The sequence below is a fragment of the Grammomys surdaster genome, unplaced genomic scaffold (genome assembly GCF_004785775.1).
Source record: "Grammomys surdaster isolate TR1022 unplaced genomic scaffold, NIH_TR_1.0 126271, whole genome shotgun sequence".
Taxonomy (NCBI): Eukaryota; Metazoa; Chordata; class Mammalia; order Rodentia; family Muridae; genus Grammomys; species Grammomys surdaster.
The window spans coordinates 6,202,404-6,225,672 of record NW_021621071.1 but is presented as its reverse complement, the minus strand read 5'-3'; the positions used below and the strand labels follow the sequence as shown (position 1 = coordinate 6,225,672).

General features: G+C 45.8%; 1 protein-coding gene across 1 annotated transcript in view; it reads left to right on the top strand.

Annotated features, from left to right (window-relative positions):
* Kcnmb4 (potassium calcium-activated channel subfamily M regulatory beta subunit 4) overlaps positions 1-19,815 on the top strand; it is a 57,708-nt gene extending 37,893 nt beyond the window's left edge. Inside the window, exon 3 of the mRNA XM_028759109.1 lies at positions 19,285-19,815. Coding sequence (XP_028614942.1) covers positions 19,285-19,453 — 169 coding nt within the window. The 3' untranslated portion in view covers positions 19,454-19,815. The remainder of the gene's footprint in view (positions 1-19,284) is intronic.
* Positions 19,816-23,269: the final 3,454 nt, after the last annotated feature.

Genomic DNA, 23,269 nt, shown 5'->3' with positions numbered 1-23,269 from the left:
ACATCTAAACACCATGCATTTATTAAAAAAAAATGTGAAATCGAGAGTCTGTTTTCTGATGGTTAATCAGAAGGAACACCTCCTCTGGCAAGTCCAGTTCATCTTCTAACGGCTTTTTATCATCGTGGCAATAAAAAAAAAATCACAAATGTGATGTTATCAAATCACTTTCCATTTGAGATGCTTTATGCAGCCTTCAAAGAGAGCCCTGTGGGGAATTTGGGAGGAAAAATACCAAGAGCCAGAGGACAAGTAGGTCACAGAGTGCAGCCCCATCAGCTGCTGGAATGCAGGGCAGGGCTGTGCGTCAGGAGACTTCTGCTCTATGCATAGCTCTGCTCCCGCCTCAGTGGGTGACCTTGGACTACTTACCCAAGAGCCCTCACCTCCGTTTCCTGTTAGATACAAAGGGGACAGATGGTGTTTGTGGCCTATGGAGGGTGTATGTGGACTCAGAGACTCACAGCCTCTCACATCTGGGAGACCTTTTCAGTCATTTACTCCAATCTTTTATTAAATAAAAGGTTTGTGTGTGTGTGTGTGTGTGTGTGTGTGTGTGTGTGTGTGTGTGATGAAACTAATTGCCTGTGGAGAAACAAGTATCTTAAGGGTTGGAAGGGTTTATTCTGGTTCCTAGTTTGAGGGGAGGGTGTTGCCCCATCACATTGTGGGAAGGCAGGTCAGCAGGAGTGAGGCAAATGTTAGAGGGCTGGCAGGTTGTGTGGGAAGTCAGGAAGCCAAGCCCAGAGCAGACAGGAAATGGGGCCAGACTGTAAGACAGTGGTTCTCAGCGGTACTACTGCTATGACCCTTTAACACAGTTCCACATGTTGTGGGGACCCCACCACCACAAAATTATTTTCACTGCTACTTCATAACTGTAATTTTTGCTACTCTTATGAATCGTGATAGATAGTGTTGGAGATGGAGGTTTGCTGAAAAGGTCGAGACCCACATGTTGAAAACCGTTGCTCTAAGGCCTCAAGGTCCACCCATAATGCCCCTCTGCCTCCGGCGGTGCTCCTCACTCCTAAAATTTCAATAGTCTTCCAAATAGCACCAGGGAAACAAACGAAAGGCTAGGCATGGTGGTTCCTGCCTTTAATCCCAGAACTTGGGAGGCAGAGACAAAGGCGGGTAGATCTCAGAGTTGGAGGCCATCCTTGTCTATGTAACAAGCTAACCATGGCTACAGAGAGAGATGGTATAGGGGGAGGGGAGGAGAAAGGGAGGAAGGCAGCCAGGCAGGTAAGCATCAGCAGCTGGGTACCAGTTGTTCAAACCTGTGAGCCCATGGGGGAAGGTGGCATTGCATATTGAAAGCAAGACAAAGCCCCAATAAATAAATGCCTTTCACATCGTTTTTTTTCTATATTCTTTCTCCTCAGCACGGCGGCCATCCATCCCATTTTCAAACATTTTTGGTTGTCCAGGACTTTTCTTCTGTTTTTGTTTTTAATAGTTCTTTGAGAGTTTAAATAAATGAGGTCACAGGAAACCCGGGGAGAGGGCCATGGGGAGTGACTGACTGACTGACTGACTGAGTGACGTTTCTGGTGTCCGCTGATGGCAGGGGCTTTACCACAGACAGAACACATTTGTCTTGGTTAGTGCTGTAGTCTCTCTCACTCTGGGGGCAGACTGTTGTCAAGTTTCCTGGCAGACAAATCAACTTTAAGGTTCCCAGGAGGCTCAGGGAGCAGCAGGCGCTGCTGCTACAACTGGCCACTTCCCTTTGCTCCTCCCCTTGCTCTTCCTCCTGCTGGTCCTCCTGCTGGTCCTCCTTTTCCTATTCCTTCTGTCCCCCTCCTCCTCTTCCTCCTCCTCTTCTTTTTTGTCATCCTCCTCCCCCTCTTCTTCCTCCCCCTCCTCCTCCTCCACTTCCTCCTCCTTCTCTGCTTCCTCCACCTCTTCTTTTTCCTCCTTCTCCTCCTCCTCCTCCTCCTCTTCTTCCTCTCCCTCCTCCTCCTCTTCTTCTTCTTCCTCCTCCTCCTTCTCCTCTTTTTCTGCTGTTTCCTTTTTTGGTTTGGGTTCTAAAACATATCCTTACTATGTAGACCTGGCTCATTTTCGCACTGTGGCTGTTCCCCTGCCCCCTCCGGATGCAGCATGCAGGGGATGCCCTTCTTACTGCCCTGAGCTGGCCTATTCACCGTGAAGCAGAAACTTTCCATCATCACCATTGAGTCCAGACTCCTACATGGAGTCCAGGACAGGGCATTCCGTAGTGCACGCTCTGAGCTGTGACCACTGTCAACTCTCACACAGCCGACCGTAAGGCTCCATCCTTTCAGGTCTGCTTTACAAATGCTGCCCACTCTTCTGCTCCCTTCTCCCCTCTCTCTTTCAGTGCTAGAGATGAAAGCAGGGATGCAGAGTGCCAGGCGCACGCTCCATCCACTCCTCAGTGACATCCTAACTTCATATGCTTCTCTGAAAGGAACACCCCCCCACATACCCCTAAACTTGTGAAATTTGCATTCCAGCCTTAAATACAAGAACTGCAATTACCTTTTTTCTATAAACTTACATTACTGATTGTAACGGATTATTTAACTCTTGTGATTATTTTGAAACTTGAGTCTAGTACCTATTATACTGGTTATTCGCTCCCAACAGGTAGGTAGGTGTATGTGTACGCATGTGTGTGCATGTGTGTGTGCATGCACATGTGTGTGTGTTTATGTGGAGAGCAGGGGACAATGTTAGATATTGTTTCTCAAGTACCATCCAACTTTTCTTGGACGTAACCTCTCAATGGCCAGGTAGCCCTGGGCAGCTCTCTCTCCATTTCGCCAGCACTGTAATTATAAATGTGTACCACCATGTCAGGGGCAGCCCTGCTTATACACTGAAGGTCTAAAATCAGCCATAGGCCTAAAATCAGCAATAGGCCTGACATACATGCCTGTTAACACCAAGTCTTGGGTCTCTGTGGAAAAACACTGAAACAGATGGCTAGAAGCTATTGTAAACAAGCAGCTTTGGTGGAAGGCTGCCAAGCTGGGCTAGTCATAGACCTTGTAGATAGGTAACCTTGATAGATAGCACCGACTTAGATAAAGACAAGTGAATCATTGGCAGAGTCATAGTGATCTGTCCCCTGAACCTTCACCCAGCTGACACTCTGTTCTGGAAGATATCTGTACTCCCCCTGAACACCTACACTCCTGTGTCATCCCCTTCCCCACATCCTGCCTTTTTGTATATATAACCTGTGTGTGAAAAAGTAAAAATTGCGATCTGATTGGACTATAGACAGATCGTCATTTCTTTGCGTTCGCCTGTTTCCCCCATCTTTTCTATCAGGCGATCTCCCTGGACCCCTGTTTAATGCCCTGCTGGACAGGACACCACCATGCACGCCTGCCTTTTTAAGTGTAGGTTTGACAAAGCACTTTATAGGCTGAGCCCTTTGATACCCTGGAGCCGTTAAATAGGATCATAATTGTAAGCCAGAATCACTTTCATTCTCTTAGCCCACTTATTGATAAAGATGGTAAAACCCACTGGGACCAATTTGATACGGCCCCCTGCAGCAGTAGCTAGTGCAGTCGCGCACAGCACCTGTCCACCCTGTTTCCTCCGTGTCAGAGAGGGCTGACATCATGTATGCTAACCCCTAGCTCTGCACATTTGTGCCACAGGCCTGTGGTCATTGTCCTCATTCTCTCTGTGGTAGAACTGAGGCCTGGAGAAGCCAAGCACCCTCTCTGAACCATGTACCTGGAAAATAGCAGCCGGGATTCGAACCTTTTTAGTCCGTGAATGATAAGTGCACATATCCAGAGGGCAGCGAGACGATTCGGCTGGTGCATACAGCAGACGCCAAGCAAATCGAGCAATGCTAATTCCACGGCTTTTTACACTTAAAAGCCTACGAGCTTCTGCTATTGATTTCTTCATAAAACACACCGTAGGCTGTCGCAAGTCACACGTATTCCGTTAAGCTGTAGAATACCTCGCGACATTCTAACTTTACTGTGGTGCTCTCTCCGGCCTCCGTTTGTACTTCCCTATCAGCCTTGAGACCTCGCTGTTTAGCTCTCCTCATGTTTGAGAACAGCGTCAAACCTCTGCCCTCTGTTTCCAGAGTCTTTCCTGCTAATCTCCCTGAGGAAGTCGCTAGCGGCGACCAGGCTTCTAGCCTGTGTTGGGATCTGAAAGGACAAGAGTCTCCGTGAAGTCTCACCAATGAAGCATCCCTGTAAACACCTTTGTCCCCCATGGCTACTACTGATGGCAAACTAATCGGAAATGCCAGTCTGGCACAACTGAGCCTGCCCGTGTACCTACCCTCTCCTGATAAATTCTTTGTGCACTCATTCCCCAAAGCTTGTGCTCCGTCCTTTTGCATCTGCTCACAGGATATTTCCTCTCCCAACCCAGGCACACTTAAACACTCCTTCCCTTTTATTATCTGTGCGCTGGGTACAAATGTCCATCTCGTCTTAAAATGGATTTTAGCCAGAAGCAACAGCAAGCATCCACAGAACACCTCAAACCGTCGTGCCAGTGTCGTGCCAGGCGGTGGGTGTGTAGACAGAGGGTTCCTGCCCTCACATTGACTGCCAATGGGCAAGCCAACAAGCAGGGGTGTCCCTGATGCCTGTCAGCCGTAGGTGTTAAGCAAATGCCAAGTGACTGAACGGAAGAGAATCAAATCCCAAGAAAGCCTTGTTAAGTGTCCAAGTATATGACTAGAGACTGTGAACTTTAGATCAAGAGATCTACGACAAAAAAAAAAAAAGTATGCAGGTCTGTCCTGGGTTATGTACAACTTTAAGGCTCCATATTCTTGTCATTGCTGTAGGCAAAGAACGAAGCACTATCTGGAATATTAACACTGCCCAATGGCAAAAGAAGAGAAAATGGATCTCACTAGGAATACACACCACTCACTGCATAGAAGCATCTGTGGATTTCTTTTTGTTTTTATTACCGTGTTCCGATGACCAGTCTGCTGTTAATTATTTACACATCATTTTATTAAATATTGGGCATCATATGCCACAGGGATGGAGTTAAGTAGCTAGTACACACGGGTGCTGTGGCTTAGTCATAACTCACCGCTTTAATTGCTGTGTGTGCTTCTCAGTAGTACTTTCTTCGTAGCAACAGATTGAGGAGCGACTTACGTAGGGATAGGGCCTCAAAACGAATCCAGTTTATTCTGTAATTCAGAAGTATTTTACTATCTGCCTGATGCGTTTTTAACTAAGAGACACAATTTCACAACAGAGGACAACAATATTGAGGGAAAGCTACTATTTGTGTGCCCTGTAGTGAGTGTGCCCTGTATTGTGCCCTGTAGTGATTATGCCCCATAGTGTGTGTGCCCCGTAGAGAGCGTGCCCTGTAGTACATAATTTAGGGGTGCAGACACATGACTCATTGGTAGCCTGGATAGAAATGCTAGCCTGTTCCCTTTTCCTACATGCAGTAGGAAATGACTTAATTTAGAAATGTTGCTCAGTGTCCATCCATTGGAACAAACAGGGTTCCTAGCAGTTGGGAACCTTGTAAAGCGATAGCATTATATCATAGGAGGTAGCTCTTCCTCCAAGCTTCCCGATCAAAGACACTCACTTGACCTTTTGTGACAAAAGGCACACACTTATCTTACTTCCAGAGCTGCCAGAGTAGTCACGTAACACGACGGCCGAGGTGTGTAACAGCGAGGACACGGGCAGGTGGGTTTTCTTTGTTAAAGGTCTAGTTACAGGGCGCTGGACTTACCATAGTCAGACATTATGGCTGAGTAGACGGGGAGGGAACGGGCCGAGTCTGAGTGGTCATGTGCCTGCCTGGGCTCCTTTCACGGGAATCCAGCTATAGGCTGGCAGCCTTCCACAGCATGGGAGATTGGGGATTACCCAGGAGGAGAGCTTTGGGGGTCCACCAGATGAGGGAGAGGGTTTCAGCAGGGTGAACTAGAAAAACAGAACTGTCACTCACTGTTTGGCTAGATAGGGATTTTGCAAACAGACAGAGAGGGGGCTGGGCTCAGTCAGTCCCTGAATTTGATTCTCAGAAGGATGCCTGTCAGGGGGAGCCCCCACCCCCATTGTGTGTGACAGATGTTTTTAGTCCTTGCACTGGGGAGGCAGAGAAGACAGGCAGGTCCCTAAGCATCTCTAGCCAACCCTCCTCACTAGTTGGCGACTTGCATGACAACGAGAAACCCCCATGTCTTGGGTAGGGTTACTATTGCTGTGATGAAGCACCATGACCAAAATCAGCTTGAAGAGGAAAGGGTTCATTCGGCTTACACTTCCCACAACACTGTTCACAGAAGGAAGACAGGACAGGAACTCGAGCAGGATTGGCTGGATCCTGGAGGCAGGAGCTGATGCAGAGGCCACGGAGGGATGCTGCTTCCTGCCTTGCTCCCCGTGGCTTGCTCAGCCTGCTTTCTTATAGCACTCAGGACTACCAGCCCAGGGATGGCACCACCCACAACGGGTTGTGCCCTGCCCCATGAATCACTAATTAAGAAAATGCCCTATAGGCTTGTCTACAACCGGATCTTAATTGACTTCTCCCATCTCAGATGGCTTTAGCTTGTATCAAATTGACATAAAACTAGCCCGTATGACCTGTCTTGGAAAATGTGGATAATACCCAAGAAATGGCTCCTGAGATTGACTTCTGGCCTACACGTGCATGGGTGAGTGAGTGTGTGTGTGTACACCCCTCCACACACATGGACATATGCATACTCACTCCTAAGAGGAAAAAAAGCAGAAAGGCAAACAGGAAAGCAAAAATGATCACTTGTTTTGGAAATTATCTGAAAATAGTTGGCGCAATCTGTAGAAACACAAGTAAACACACATGACTGTTTAGGCAAATCCATCTATGGCATTTACACTTTCCAACAAATAGATGCGGCCTTTGAACGCATCCCCTGGAAGTCTCGGATCCTGCTTCCCCCTCCTCCGGATTTGCTCAGCTGCAACTCAGTGATTTCAGTCACGGTTTGAAGTCTGGTGCCGCCCCACTAACATTTGTTGAGCTATCATTTTGAGCTTAGCAGAATGTACTGCTCTTCAAGGTCTGGGAACCCCAGGGAGACCAGCCAAGTGGAGCCGAGCAGATGAGCAGACGCTGAATAAAATACACTACGGGTGTGGCTGAGCCTGCACTGGTCTGCCCCGCCCCCCACCCACCCTTCGGTTCTTACCACTTAAGAAGCCCTTGCCATGTTGATTTTTCCCCCTAAGAAATCATGAGGAAGAAAGTGGTTTTTGACCTCCTTTAAAATGCCACCTTTCAACGGCACGCAGTATGCCCAGTTGTGTTCGAACAGGAAGGAGATAGCGACAGTGACATTTGAGGGGATCCCTTACCCTGCTCATTTCCTTGAGAACTGAAATGCTGAGGCTCTTGCCAGCCCTCCAAGCACCCAATGGAATCCCTGCTCGTGTGCTTATTTTTGGGTTCGTCAGCGTGTTTGTCATCTTCTCCCTGGAAACGGTCTCTCACACCCACGTCGCAAGTGTGTGATCTGCGAGGATGATGATTCTGTGTCCTCTTTGCCTGGATCGAGGGCTGAGAACATGATTCAGCTTAGGGAAATGACACCAAATGCGGCTGTTAGATCTTTCAAACCTTCTATGTCTCCTTCTATGTGTGTGCACAGTCACTCTGTGTAAACAGACTCAGAGCTGGAAGCAAGCAGATTTGAGCTCTAAATTCTTAGGCTCAGGGTATTGGGAGGGACCTAGATGATACATTGTTACTTTCTTGTTGCAGTGTGGAGGGCCCTAGAAGATACATTGTTACTTCCTTCCTTTCTTCCTTTCTTTTCTTTTGTTGTTGTTTTTCGAGACAGGGTTTTTCTGTGTAGCCCTGGCTGTCCTGGAACTCACTCTGTACACCAGGCTGCCCTCGAACTCAGAAATCCGCCTGCCTCTGCCTCCCAAGTGCTAGGATTAAAGGCGTGTGCCACCACTGCCTGGCTAACATTGTTACTTTCTTGTTGCAGTGAGAAAAACAACTTCAAGGGGAAGGATTTATTTCGGCTCACAGTTTGAGGGTTCATGCTATCACGATGGAGAAGCCTGGGCTGGGGGTGAGAGTGACTATGACCATGTGACAAGAGCCGAGGCAGCTGGCCACATCTCATCTGCAGTTAGGAAGCAGAAAGATGAAGGCTGGTGCTAACTTCCTTCCTTCCTTCCTTCCTTCCTTCCTTCCTTCCTTCCTTCCTTCCTTCCTTTCTCCCTTCCTCCCTCTCTCCCTCCCTCCCTCCTTCCCCTCCCTCCCTCCCTCTCTCTCTCCCTCCCTCTTTTCCCTCCCTCCCTTCCTTCCTTAAGTCAGAAGTTCATACCCATCTTTCTACTTACAAAACTTATAGTGATGCTTGTTTTTTTGTTTGTTTGTTTGTTTGTTTGGTTGGTTGGGGTTTTTTTTGTTTTTATTTTTTATCCCTAAGAAGACAGGCGCCTTCACAGACAGAGGTTCCACATAACAGGTGCCTGATATCAGGGCTTTAAGAATCAGGGCTCGAGATGACAGACAGGATGTGTGGAAAATATTGAGCACTTAGCATGAAGAGGATCTAAAGACTCAGTCACTATGTGAGCCCAGAGCTGCCGCAGCTCGCTCAGGCTTCTCGGAAAATCTGTTAAGACACTCTCTGAGTGCTCCACGTCTATGGCTGGGGACTGACAGTTTCCAGCGTCATCTGGTTCTCTGGAGTGATACTTGTAGGGTAAGCTTAGTGCATAACTTCTATCGATGTTCGTAATTAGAAGGCTCTAACGTCATTAGGGATCTTTTTTTTTCTTGCCTCTGCCAGACATGCATGTGGTGGAATTAGAACGTATGATTTGCTTGTTAAACCTGTCCTGTTAGTCAGATCTGCTCCCTGTGAGTCCACCATGCTGGATGGGATGCTCTCGACACGAGAGGATGAGGGGCAGCAAGGCCATTGCTACCAAAAAGAAGTTGCTCAAAGGAGCTAGCTCTCTGTGACTGTGTCCTTATAGTATTCAAGTGGAAAAAAAAAACCTGGGGAAGACACAGCAGGGCCTGTGTGTGTGTGTGTGTGTTGGTGGTGGCAGTGGTGGTGGTTGCGTTTTTGTTTTTTGTTTTTTGTTTTTGTTTTTGGCCAGGTGGTGGAATCATTCTCAGGGACTCCTCTCTTTACATGCTCAGCATCAGAAGCAAAGCACTTCCACATGGGGTTTGGTCCTCAAGAGTAAGGTAGACTCCATCACCCCACTTTTGTGGTTTGATTAGGAAGTGTTCCCACCTCACCCCCACCCCAAGCTCGTGAGTTTGAACACTCCATTTCCAGCTGACATCACTGCCTTTGAAGCTTGTAGAACCTTTAGGGGTGGAGCCTGACTAGAGGGAGTAGGTTTGAGTACCTGCTCCTAACTTGCCCTCTGCTCTTTGCTTCCTGAGTAGGACACAGAGTGATCATCTGCCACCAAGGTCTTCTCCACTGTGGTGATCTCTCTCTCTCTCTATCTCTCTCTCTCTCAAACTGTGAGGCAAAATAGACCTTTCAGCTTTCTTCACATGAATCTCCGTCAGGTAGTTTTTCATGACAATGAGAAAAGTAATGACCACACCCATTTTAGAGATGAGAAAACTAAGACCTGAAGAGTGGATGAAACATTTACCTCAAGAGCATGGTCATGCTCTTAAATACCGTCTTGTGTGCTTGCAGACTACGTAGGCCTTTCCTTCGGTGTGTACATAATATACTCTCTCTACTTTATAATGAACTCAGCCCGGCATTGCTCGAAGACAGCATACCTGCCCATTTACTAACTCCCCTGTCACAATCAAATGCAGATTTTTCTCGGCACATACTTGAATGTGACTTAGTTCCTTTCATAAACAGTAGGTAGCCCTGTGCAAGTCCCTGTTGACACTCTCAGTCGACCTGGGAAGGACAGTGGAGGAAGACTGGAGGGTGTAACTCACATTTATAGATGTGTGGAATCCCAGGGAGCAAAAGCATGCTTTTGAGATAAGTACCACCCAGGTTTTTTAAAGCCCGTATCATGGCATCATTGGTAAGCCCGTGTGAGTCAAAATAAGCTAGTAATGATACAGGGGAGGAAAACCCCTTTCCTCTGTCAGATTTAAAATATTTGTCAACTTCATGTGAATGAAATCGACAAATGATACATCGCCAGGAGAAAATGCAAACAAATTTGGTGTGTTATTAAGTATGTCTTACACAAAGGACCTCAAATCAAAGAAGCGGTTAGACTTAGGGCAGGTAAGGCAGAGACTCCAGCGATGGGCAGGCTGACTTTTAAGAGGGGGAAGTTTGTGTTAATGTTTCCTCTGCAAGCTTGAGAGGCCTTCTGTGAAGACTGGAACCCTCAGAGAAGAAATTTACGGTAGCCTCGGGTCCCAGAAGTTTCACAGTTATGCAGATGAGAGAAATTTCTGGAAGGAGTTTGTCCTATCTGTTGAATCTCAAATGTCTTCAGCTTAAGCTAAACCATCTCCGGGGCTCCAAGTGTGTCCTCACAGCAGAGACGCTCCGAGTGAGTACAGCTCCCTGTAAAGGACCCGTGCGGGTTGTCCTCATCTCCCTGCAGCTCTCCAGGAGCTGGCAAAGTGCTCTCCCGCAGTCACGTGGAAGACAAGTGTGCTCTTCCACCTTCTCGACAAGGCAGCACGATTGCTTCCCTGGCAGCTAGACATATTAGCTAACTTCTCTCAACAAGGAAAGCTTGCTTATACCAAACTCAAATTCAACTTCTTTTATATTTGTTAGAGACCAAATCCATGGCCTTTTATATACATATATACATATACATACATATATACATATACATACATATATACATATACATACATATATACATATACATATACATATATTTACTCTATAACTATGTACCTTTTTCCCGAATTTTCTATTGGCCAATCTTCAGTATCTTTTAGTAGAAGAAAAAAAAAACTTCTAAGATTATTTTTTTAAATCAGTAATCAATAAATTAAATCTGTGCTTTTTCACTGAGTGGGTTTTAATTCAGTCTCCTTCCAGAAGGGCCACAGACTATGATATTGCTAATTGTTTGAGTTTCGAAAGACCAGGATGGTTCCTGTACTGGCAGGCATGCTTGCTTCTGAAGGATGGAACCTATCTGAAGGGCTTTAGGTCGCTGAGGCCATGGTTTAGAAGAAGGTTATAGGACCTCTGTCTGCCTTTCCCCTTGTTTCCTGTTGAGAGTCGTTGCTTTGCCCTGTGCTGCCATAGACCCAAACAAATCTGAGCATGCCAGCTCAGTCAGTCAACGGATTCTTCAGGGCAGGAGCGAGGATTAAAGAGACAAAAAGACAATCAGACAATGCTGTAACATGACCCCAGCCAGTTCTGAGGCTGAGGTGAGTTTATTTTTTTCCCCAATCTGCTTTTACACCATTTTCATTACATGCAAATAATAAGCTCAGTTCTAGGTTAAGGAACAAACAAGGCAATAAACACAAATAGTCAAGGAACAAACACAGCAATAAACAAAGCACCCCCAAAATAAACAAACAAACAAACAGCAAAAAATGAAGTTCCATAATCACTGTTTCTAGTGGCTTATCAGGACAACCAATATATCCAACTTCTCTGTCCTGGCCCAAAGTCAAATTCCTGCCTGAAACCTACTTCTTTGTTCTAGCCCCAAATCAGATTCCTGCCTGAGCTTATTTCTGTGTCCTGGCCTAATGTCAAATTCTCTAGAAGCAGCCCCCTAAACTCTCCACACAAATCTTTCTTCTCCATAAATGAATTACCCCAAGTACTCTGTATGCAGCTGTGGAGAGCTACCATCTAACCACAGTAAAGCTTTGCCTGTGCATGCGTGTGCTCAGTGTGTGTTGCGTGTGGAGGACAAAGGGCAACCTCGGGTATCCTTCTTCAGCAACCACCTATCTTAGTTAGGGTTTTACTGCTGTGAAGAGACACCATGACCAAGGCAAGTCTTATAAGGACAACATTTAATTGGGGCTGGCTTACAGGTTCAGAGGTTCAGTCCATTATCATCAAGGTGGGATCAGGGCAGCATTCAGGCAGGCATGGTGCTGGAGGAACTGAGAGTTCTACATCTTCATCTGAAGGCTGCTAGCAGAAGACTGACTTCCAAGCAGCGAGGGTGAGAGGATCTTAAGCCCATGCCCACAGTGACACACCTACTCCAGCAAGGCCACACCCACTCTAACTAACAAAGCCACACCCACTCCAACAAAGCCACACCTACTCTAACAAGGCCACACCTCCTAATAGTGCCACTCCCTAGGCCAATCATATACAAACCACCACACCACACATCTTTTTCTTTTTGCTTTGACACAGATCTCTGACTGGCTGGGAGCTTACCAATAGACTAGGTTGGTTGACCCGTGAGCTCCAGGGGTCTGCCTGTTTTGGCCTCCCCAGTGCTAGGATTACAAATGCAGGCAGCCATGGCCAGCATTTCTTCTATGGATAAACTAAGGTCCCCTTGCTTGCAAGACAGAAGTGCCCTTTCTCCAGTCCCACTGGTGGTATTTTGTTTAAATTCTTGTTTACATGTTTAAGACTTATATAAACAATCTTATAAGACTATTTCATAAAACCCACCCCCACCCAGATTGTTAAGCCATCAAAGCGCACCAGTGTGGCTTTCCTGGTGAGTTTTCATCTCCTTGATCTGGTATTGTGAAAGCATTGTTTAACTCGGTTGTCCTCAGGCAGGATAAACCCTGAGCATTGCTGCAGTGCCATTCAGTCCCGCAGGTCTGTGACCTTGGGCTCAGTATGGGAAGAGACCGTCAAGTGATTTTCATCCTTAGCTCTGAGAAACCGCTATAACCATCTCTCAAAATGTGGCGCATGTCTTACATTTAGGTAAATGTGCATTCAAAATACTTTTGTTTTTCTTCTAGGTTAACCCTAACAAAACACCAAGCTCTCTTGTTTTCTTTGCTTATGTAAAACAGTTGGGTAACCATTTCCCAGGAGGCTGAGGAAAGTTTTATTTAAACTAAGCACAGGGCTTATCTTAGTGAAGTTTTTACTTTTTCTTCATCCTAATTATACTGCCCTTATTTTTTTTTACTGTCAGGCTAAAGATTTTATTTTATTCAAATGTCCTGTTTGTATTATCCGTTTCAGGCTCTTTGAGAAACTAGGCCATGTTAAAAATAATAAATAAGATGTAAAGCAAGCCTGGACCACACCTGCTCAGAAATGCTCAGGTGATTAAGTCGACTTTCCTGGTGTCCTTTGGCCTGGCATGTGGGGCTAGTCATGCTTGTGGAATTTTCTTGACCAAAGTCATGAAGAAACTTTCCAATCAAACGGTGTAAACGAAAATGTCCTCTAAGGATACAGCATGCCATAAGGCTTAGTAGTCTATAATAAGTAAGTGCAATATGTAAATGTTGTACATCTTCCATGGCTTGAGAGGACTGGGGTTTGGCAATCCACACTGTGTAGAATAGAGTGTGCACATAACCTTGTAAGGCCATAGGTTCAATACCCGGTTCCCAAGGTGAGAAAAATGAGTGGGAGAATTTATTAAGGTCAACTCCTATGTATAAGACAGACCAGGCAAGGTGAGAGGAGCTTAGCTGGCAGAAGGAAGTCTCTTTTTTTGGGGGGAGGGTTTCAAGACAGGGTTTCTCTGTATAGCCCTGGCTGTCCTGGAACTCACTCTGTAGACCAGGCTGGCCTTGAGCTCAGAAATCTGCCTGCCTCTGCCTCCCTAGTGAGGGGATTATAGGCATGCGCCACCACCGCCCCGCCATACTCATAAATTATGCTTTTTAAGCTGTGGTGTGTATGCATGGGTCAGGTGTATGTGTCTGTGCGTGTGTGTATGTCAGGTGTCTTCCACTATTGCTGATTTCTTTATCTTAATGCTTTCTCTGAAAGTCATTGTATGAGACTGGCCTCGAACTCACAGAGATGGCCCTGGCTCTGCCTCTGGGGTGCTGGGATTAAAGTATATGTTGTGTCTTTGAGAACAGCATCTCTTACTGAAGCCAGTGCTCACTGACTGGCTATATTGGCTGGCCAGTGAGACCCGGGGATCCACTTGTTGCTACCTTCAGCATACTAGTGTTACAGAAACACACAAGTCCAGCGTTTACACAGGTTCTGGGGGCATAAACTCAGTCCCTCATTATTGCACAGCGAGGACGTTACCAAGTGAGACTTCTCACTCCCTGTTGAGAATTTGATAAGAATGGATTAAATTTAAGAAATTTCTCATTTTAATTAATTAATTTATTTATTTTTTAAATCACCATTTTCTTTCCCCCCGGCTAACAGATCAAGTACCATGGACTGGAGCCCTTCCCAGGTGATAAGACAAAGTTAAATGGAATAGATTTTCTATATTTAAGATGACCTACCCCAAAACTCTGTGTTTTTATCTCATTTGATTAGCATGGAGGCTAGCCTAGGGGGCATCCTTCTGTCAGTTCAAACCAAGGGCCTGCCTCCTATGGAAAATTCCACACTGTGGTCTGAATTTCCAAGTCTTAGCCTCTGGACTTAGCCTGCTGTGTGTGTGTGTGTGTGTGTGTGTGTGTGTGTGTGTGTGTGTGGTCTATCTTAGACCTCTATCTAAGATACATAATAAGCACTCACAGGCAGTACACATGCCGCATAGAATGAGTGGAGGGTTGGGAGGTCACCAGGACCTAAGTATCAATTGGCATTGACTAGTCTGGAAAATAACTAAGTAGAGTATAATCTACATTCTCTCATTACTAGACCCCTGTATAATGCTTCTTTCGTAAGTATAAATAGACTTACCCTCCAGAGTCCCTAAAAGACTTCTGGGGCCCCACAAACTTCAGACTCTGAGAAAGCTGAACGAAGGCTTGCGACAAGCACCAGGTGACTCTGGTTTGTGAAAAGCTGGCTTTAAGGTAAATAACACAGCTTTAAAAAAAAAAATCACACAGATGTGGTTTCAAGTCATGATGCCATCACTTCAGATTTTGTGAGTTTAGGCAAACTAATCCCTTCCAGAGAGCGCTCCCTTTAAAACTGGATGAAACAGGATGATGTGTCCGCCATAGTGCCTGGCAGGTAGCATGTGCCCAGGAGGCACCGTGAGTAAGAAAACAGTGATGTCATCATTATCACAGCATCCTTTCAGAGCCAGACCAGGGTGCTTTTCAAGGTTGCTCTTCTTTTAAGATACTTACGGTCATATTTTCCAAGTTACTCTTTTATGATACTTACGGTCATATTTTCCATTACAATTCCGACACCCTCCAAAAGGACCTTCTTGCTTGCTTTTTAAAAAGTCCTCAGGTACAGAGTAATCATGCTTTTTCTTTCTTTTTTTTTTTTGTCTCTCATTTTTAAGAGTTCTGTAAAAGTAACTTTTGTTCTCCAGTTATAATTGTTGTCTAAGGGACTTACTGCCTCCATTTGCTAACCTAAGCCTAGTTCTGGAAGCTTCTAGCCTCCATACAATCGTATCTAGGCCTAGAATGTTTCCAGCCTCTGAGACTTGCTGCTGAATAAGCTCACCCTTTCTAGTTGTCTCTGAACTCTGGCCGGCTGGTTCAACTCAGCTGCTCTCTCTCATTCAAACTCCTCTCTCAGCTGACTGATTCAATCTGATTCTTCCCTCTAGGCCTCTGGATTGCTCTGCTTGGCCTCACACTAACTCCAGCAGTCTTTTCTAATCTTCTAGCTTCTTCTCGTTCTCTGGTTCATTTTTCTTTACCTGTGTCTAGCTTGTTCCTTCTTCAATCTGTCTCTATAAAACTCTCCCAGCAACACTGCTTCCTTCTGCCTCTCTGCGGCTCTACTCTCCCTCTCAACTCTACTGTCCTGCTCTGTACATATTCTCCTGTGTTTCTGTACTGTACCCTCTTCCTCCTGTACTGTCTGTCTCTCCCTTAAGTAGCTTCCCTTAACTCTCTCTTCTCATAAGAGTTGGGCATTACCCATTCTGTCAAATCTTTCTCTGAGTCATCACTTTATCTGCCACTCAATTAAACATCACTTTTTTTTTTTTTTTTTTTTTTGGTTTTTTCGAGACAGGATTTCTCTGTGTAGCCCTGGCTGTCCTGGAACTCATTCTGTAGACCAGGCTAGCCTCGAACTCTTGAACTCAGAAATCCGCCTGCCTCTGCCTCCCAAGTGTTAGGATTAAAGGTGTGCGCCACCACCGCTCGGCTAGACATCACTTTCAAACACGGGCTCTACAAACTGACTTTACCTTCCTTGTTTGGGATTAAAGACATGTACCACCACACCTGGACCTAAGCTTTTCTTTACCTGAAACTTGTTCTATACTAGGCTGGCCGTGAACTCAGAGATCTGTTTGCCTCTGTCTCCTGGGTTTAAAGGCATGCCTGTATTCCAGCCAGATCACACAAACCTAGAAGGTCTTTGGAAGTAATCTTTTGCCAGAGCAGCCCTGATCTGAATGAAAATTCCTCTACAGGGTTCTTCTTCAGTTCTACCATATAACTGCGGGGAGGAAAATGAATTCTAAGCCAAAGAGTTTTGGGTCAGTCAACCTGGAGGAAAGAGATAACTGAGGCAAGAGGGTGCTTTCAATTAAGGTGCTGTAAGCCCAGCTGCAATGGTGAAACTTAGGCCAGAAGAAGCAATTTAAAGGCCATCTTAGGACATCATATAACCAAGTGACTAGCCACCTGAGAAATTTGTTTTTCCTACCCAAGGAGATTGTGGAGCGTGTTAGAGCTATCTCAAGTAGAAAGAGACGCGCATGGTTTTTAAGGAAATGTGTATGATAATATTTTTTTTTCTACCTCTAAAGAAGGATTTGTTGAAGTGGTTCAAATTCAGCCCAAATGAGTCATTTTATTTTGTCACTTAAAGCTCTAAAACATAAGGGTTTCCCAGGATCCAGGAGACGGAATTCTAGAAAGTTTCTGAGGAAAACAAGCTTATGGATCCAACAATTTCCGGTTCCTTCTCTCCTCCCCGTTTCCTCCCCATTTTCTCCAGCCTGTGCTCTATGTACAGTGGTTCTAGCCTCCCTTGCAGGAGCCTTTTCACTGGCTGGTTTGTTCCACGTTGTGATCATGGTATTCAGTACCATCCTTAGCGACTGGAGAAAGAATACAAAAGAAGCATTTTACCAGGGAATCCGTTATAACAACACATTACTTATGCAAATGACACATGCAGTTACTATAGAAATAACAGTCGCCTTTCCTCCCCTTCCTTTCGTTTCTCACGCCGTCAGCTTCCAGAGCATGGTTCCTTGGCATCAGATGTTGCTGTGCATCTGGCCTTTATGGTGAAGGAAATAGAACTCCTCTTTCTATCAAGAGTTTTAAAGGTGTAGAATAGTGTTTTCCAGAGAGAGCATCCTGAGAGACAGGTTGGACCTTCTCTTGCACGCTTAGGGTCACCTGCCAGCTCTGGGCAGCTACAGCTGGGAAGAGAGCTGAGACACTGCTGGCCTTGCAGGTTGCAAGGACTCTAGATAGGACTCTTACTGTCTTGTGTCTTGGTTATTCTGGGGCCTTGGCCTCTACTCCTTCAGACTAGAACATAACCTTTCTGTAAACCTCATTTGGATAATAAGGCCGAAACACAAGCAGGCTCTTCAGCAGCAACAAGAAATTATTTAACAGCAAATGGGTGCAGAATGACAGACCATGACAAAGCCACATCTCTGTGGCATCTTACAGGAGAGAAAAAGGATCCCAACTGAAATGAATGGCAGCCCAGGTCTTAAAGACAAAGGGTCACAATAAGAGTAACCGGAATGATTTGGGCCTCATTGCTACAATTATTCTGAGTTAATTTTGTTTATTTATTTATTTTGTGTATGAGTGCTTTATCTGTATATATGCCTGTGTGCCAGAAGAGGGTATCAGATCCCACTACAGATGGTTGTGAGCCTCCATGTGGTTGCTGGGAGTCGAACTCAGGACCTCAAGGAAGAACAGCCAGCGCTCTTAACCACTGAGCCATTTCTCCAGCCCTTCTGTGTTCATTTAATGTAACTTTTCATTGAAATCCCAACTAGAATCTCGCTTCATGTGCACAAAATGACATCCTGCACTCAAGAAGAGAAGCACAAGGACACGGTCATTTCAGATCCAGTCTCCACAAGTGTTTCTGCTGGTGTGCTCTGATAACCTAACCTTAGGAAGAAAGAAGTACCCAGCGTCCCTTGCAGCCTCCTGGGGAAAAAAGAGCTATGACAAATGAGAGCCCCCAGGAGTGTGTTTCCCTGAAAAAGGCTCTACCCTTAGGCTCAGAAGCTTTTGATGTTCTTGAGGATAATGGGATAAATTACTTTGCGTCCTACGTGTCTACCTATGTAGGAAGCATAGCGACATATCCTACCATCAGAGGTAACAGAGCAAACCTTCCTGGGGGATGCTTTCATCAAATATAAGCCTCTGGTAGGAAAGCTGAACTCCCAGACGTCTGTCTCATTGCCAGAGATAGGAGAGCATGGCTCATGGAATGAATCTCATCTTTATGGTCTATCTGAGACAAACAGTAGGAAGCGAAGCAGTGTCCACAAGGGCGAGATAGAAACCTTTCACTGAAGCTTTGCAGGATCTACCGAGAGCGTGGGAAGTGGCTCAAATGGACGATTCGTTTCACACAGAAACATGAGACGGTGCATTCAGCCCATCCACGGCCTGCTTATTCATAAAACCTTTGGTTCATATAGCCAGGCTCGGTCGAATCTGAGAACTACCAGGGGTACCCAACCTTTGGAAGCTATGATGTGACATAGTGGCATTTCAGTGTGCTGGTCTGCAGTCAGTTATCTTGGGATGCATGTGACCAATGCTGCAGGTTAGACATGCCTGTGGGGTATATACCTCTGTCACCCTAACTTGAACAATACATTATTTTTTTTTCCCCTTAAAATAAAATCACGTGGGGCCCGTCTAAATGCCGCGGTGGAGTTTGTTGGAGAACGCCCTTCCATCAGTTACATTTAATCTCATCCAAGCCCATTGGATTAAAGCCCAGTGGGATTAAAGGGTAAGGAAGAAAGGAGAAGCCATTTAGGATGCAGGAAAACCACAGCAAACCGATGCTATATTTTTGACATTTTGCAGCATCCACATGATCTAATGAACGATATGCAAATTTGCACCAATTACTTGATTCAAGAGCTCACAGCTTTTGGAAATGGGTTTGGAGCAGACTGGTACGGTGTCTGCAATCAGAGTCATTACTTTCAAGGGTGATTATTCCCCTGGGCCAAAGAACACTTGTCTGCAGGTTGTATAGAGTTTGCTAAGCTGAGAGACTGACTGGTCTTCCTTTCCCTTCCCCCACTCTCTTTGCAGACCAGAGGACGTTCTCCTACAACGCACTCATGACGAGATTGTCCTCCTGCACTGCTTCCTCTGGCCGGTGGTGGCGTTTGTGGTGGGTGTTCTCATCGTGGTCCTGACCATCTGTGCCAAGAGCCTGGCGGTCAAGGCAGAAGCCATGAAGAAACGCAAGTTCTCTTAACGGGGAGGATTGTGGGAAGTCAAGACCAGAGGCTGCCTCATCCGGCACTCGCCTACCCTGCAGAGCCCACATTTGGTGGCGCAGGAGATGGAAGGGGCCACAGAAGGCCTCCAAGAGGCCCCTCCCTCAATGGCAGCAGAAACAGGCACAGTTGGAAGACTGGAGGACTTACTGCCTGTATTCCATGTGCTGTAGCAATGCTGAAGGGTCAAACTCTTAGCTCTATGGAGTGACTAACTGTTTGGGAAACCCTCTAAGAAGTCGGTTTTCTTTGGAAAGTAACAGTCTATTATTTGTATAGTGTAGTATACAAACCATTATGATTTATGCTCCTCACAAATATTAAAAGACAGTGCTCTGTGTTCTTCTCTATCTTCTTTTTATGCTTAGATCATCAGGGTACTAAAAGGGGGGAATGGATGGTTTTCACTGGATTCTGCTAGATTAAACCCTGACTTGATTGTGAGCATTAGAATCTACAGAACCGTTGACCTTAAGACATAACCACTGGTTCCCATGAGTACATAGTATCTTGACTCCTACTTGAAGAAGGAATTCTACAGGGGTAGCTCAGTCTGCAGCCACTTCTGTCTCTTTCCTTCAGAGACAGAGAAAATATCCTCCACTACCTGCTGTTGTGTAGCCATTGTTTCTGGCCAGATGACTTTGTGAGAGAGGGACACAGAGTTTTTATGTATCTGTTCATGCTGTTTATCCATTCATTTGAAGTGCTAGGAATCGAAACAAGGACGTTTGCACACAGTAGACAAGTTCTGGACCACTGAGCCACATTCCCAACCTCACTCTTTCTCCTCCTCTTCCTCCCCTTTTTCTTTTTCTCCTCCTCCTTCTTCTCCTTTCCCCTCTTCCTCCTCCTCCCCCTCCTCCTCTTCTTCCTCTTCTTTTTCTTCTCCTCCTCCCTCTTCTCCCCTCTCCTATTCCTCTTCCTCCACTTCCTCCTCATCTTTATCCTCTTCTTCCTCCTCTTCTCCTCCTCCCCTTCTCCTCTTCCCTCTCCTCTTACCCCTTCTCCTCTTCCTCCTCATCCTTATCCTCCTCCTCTTCCTCCTTCTTTTCCTCTTCCTCACCTTCCTCTTCCTCCTCCTCCTGGCAGATCCTTATCTCTGTGCAATAGAATGTTCAAGACATAAAGGACACTCATTAGTTCATAGATAAATGTTGTTTTCCTTTAACAAAGTCAGCTCAGGCGTTTGATTTCCCTTGCCTTCGTCCTTGCCCCAGTGTTCTGGTTACAGCAGGATGACTGCTGCAGTTGTTGAGTTTGCTCAGACAGAGCTAGGATTCAGCCTGGCTCATTCCACTGCTGCTGGGCTTTCTGTACCTTCAAAAGTGCACCAAAGCTGGGCATGGCAGCCCACATGGATCTCTGTGTTCAAGGCCAGCCTGGTCTACCCGGGGAGTTCTAGGACAGCCACAGCTGTGTGGTGACACCCTGTCTCATTTAAAAAAAAAAAAAGGTACATCAAAACCATTATCTTTGCATCTGCTCATAGACTGAGTTTCAAATACCAACCATGAGTCTCAGCAGATATTCGATCCCCCTGCCCCCTATTTACCGCCCAGAACCAAGCCTTCATTCAGATGAGATGCAAATTTTCGGTGGAGGGAGCTGCTTAGCATTGGCCTTGGCTTTCTTCTAACCCTGTAGACCTGCTACCTTTAAGATGAAGTTAGGGTTTAAGGACAGGCTCCCCTTGGGTGTTTCCACGGGATTCTGAAAGTGAAGGGATGACTCACTCTCTGTCTCTCTCTCTCTCTCTCTCTCTCTGTCTCTGTCTCTCTCTGTCTGTCTGTTTCTCTGTCTTTCTCTCTCTCTCTCTCTCTCTCTCTCTCTCTCTCTCTCTCTCTCTCTCTCACACACACACACACACACACACACACACACACACACACATCCATACATCACTGTTCTCTCAGCTTCAGAGTGTGGAAGCTGTCGAGAGCACCCTCATCCTCTGAATAAACGCTGGAAGGATATAGCCTTTTCTTTTCTCCTTAATTCAGAGGTTGCGGGTTTCACTGTGAATAAGGCCTGGCGTGCACTATTTACGACATCCTTTGAGGCTGCTGCAGGGCCTTGACTTCAGTTCCCATTTTCTTTTGCAGTATCCTTGTTGTCTTAGCAACATAGAACTATTCTGAAGCATCGGGTACCATGAAACCAGGAACCAGAGAAAAGTCATCGTGTTGGCATCACACAGAGGGCGAGATGGAGTCTGGTTTTATGCTCACCCAATTATCTCTGATTAACTGATGATAAAAAAAAACCCACATAAACCTTTAGAGTCCATGGACACATGTCTGTGCTGGAATAAAAGGAGGTGGACATTGGAGTCAACCCGAGTTTTCATTTGTCAATTTGATACTCGTGATTTATAATAACTACATGCGTCCATTTAAGCCTGAAGAACATACATGAAGCTGTGAGCTGCAGGTTGGTTTTGGGAACAGGATAAACATACTGAATCTATGAAGTCATACATAGCTTTCATGTCTTGTGTACAGCCAATTCAGTCTGAGGCTCCTTATTTATACTAACGAGAGGGGATTTGATAAAGATAAACTTGACTTCTCCTCTCTCTCTCCCTCTCTCTCCCTCTCTCTCTCTCTCTCTCTCTCTCTCTCTCTCTCTCTCTCTCTCTGTTAGAAAAGGGACCAAAGTGCAAGTTAATTTCTTCCATAGCAATCCAGAGGTAATTGATAAGTTGAGAGTGGGCAGGCAAGCTGTGTGAGATTTGTCTACCTGTGTTTCTCTAGCGATTGATGCTGTCTCAAAGAAGCATGTGTACCCCCCACCCCCCGCCCCAGCCTGGAAAAGAAAGGATGTGGGGATTAAAGGGCTATTCATGCCCTTAAGGACATTTTACCATCATTTGTCCCCGTAGTGCAGTACTGCCTATCCGTATTTACTGCACGGTTTTCAGGGATGCTTGAACCTGTTCTGCAGATAGACGCAAACCCTACAAAGGCTCCAGGGGCAGCAGGGGCCTCTACTGCTAAAGTAAAGAAAGAAGGGAGCTAAGAGTAAAGGAAGCGTGAAAAGAGATGCAGAGACCAGCCCATACTGGAGGGAGCAGGCATGGCCAGAAGCAAGGCCTGCTTGGCTACCCTACCATTCTCCTCTAGAGGAAGGGATGCTGTATCTATTGTTTCCATGGCCCCTATTGTCAGCTCTAGGAAATCAATGCCAGTCTACTCCATGCAACTCTGGAAATCTGAGGGACATTCCAGGCTATCTGTCTCTGTCTTTGGGTGTCGCTCTGTAGAATAGGTTGCCTTAGGAGTGAAGGAGGGTTTTCTAGGCCAGGCCACTTCACTGTAATAACAGCTGAAACTCAACTCTTGATGTTACCGAATACCTTCAAGCCTCACTTCACTCACAGACTCTATATTAGTTTTACAAGCTCTTGGACAGCCAATGGCTCTTCCTTTGACCCCAGTAGGAAGCTGAAACCACATACACCCGGACCTGACTGTAACAACGCTCACTCAAGCCTAGCCTCATGAAAAATAAAAGCTAAGCCAAGCCAGGGAAGCCATTGATGGATCCACTTGGGAACCTACTGTATCTCCCTGGAAGGTATATATAAAATAAAACTTTTCATACTCTCTTGGTGTGTATGTATGTGTTATTATCAACACCTGAACTTCCCAACACCTTGCTGCGTTTTGGGTAATGGTGGTGGCATTTAAAGTTGACTACAGCATTAACACTATAATTTCATTAAAAACCTAGTAGAGGGATGGAGAGACGGCTCAGTAGGTTAAGAGCATTGACTGCTCTTCCAGAGGACC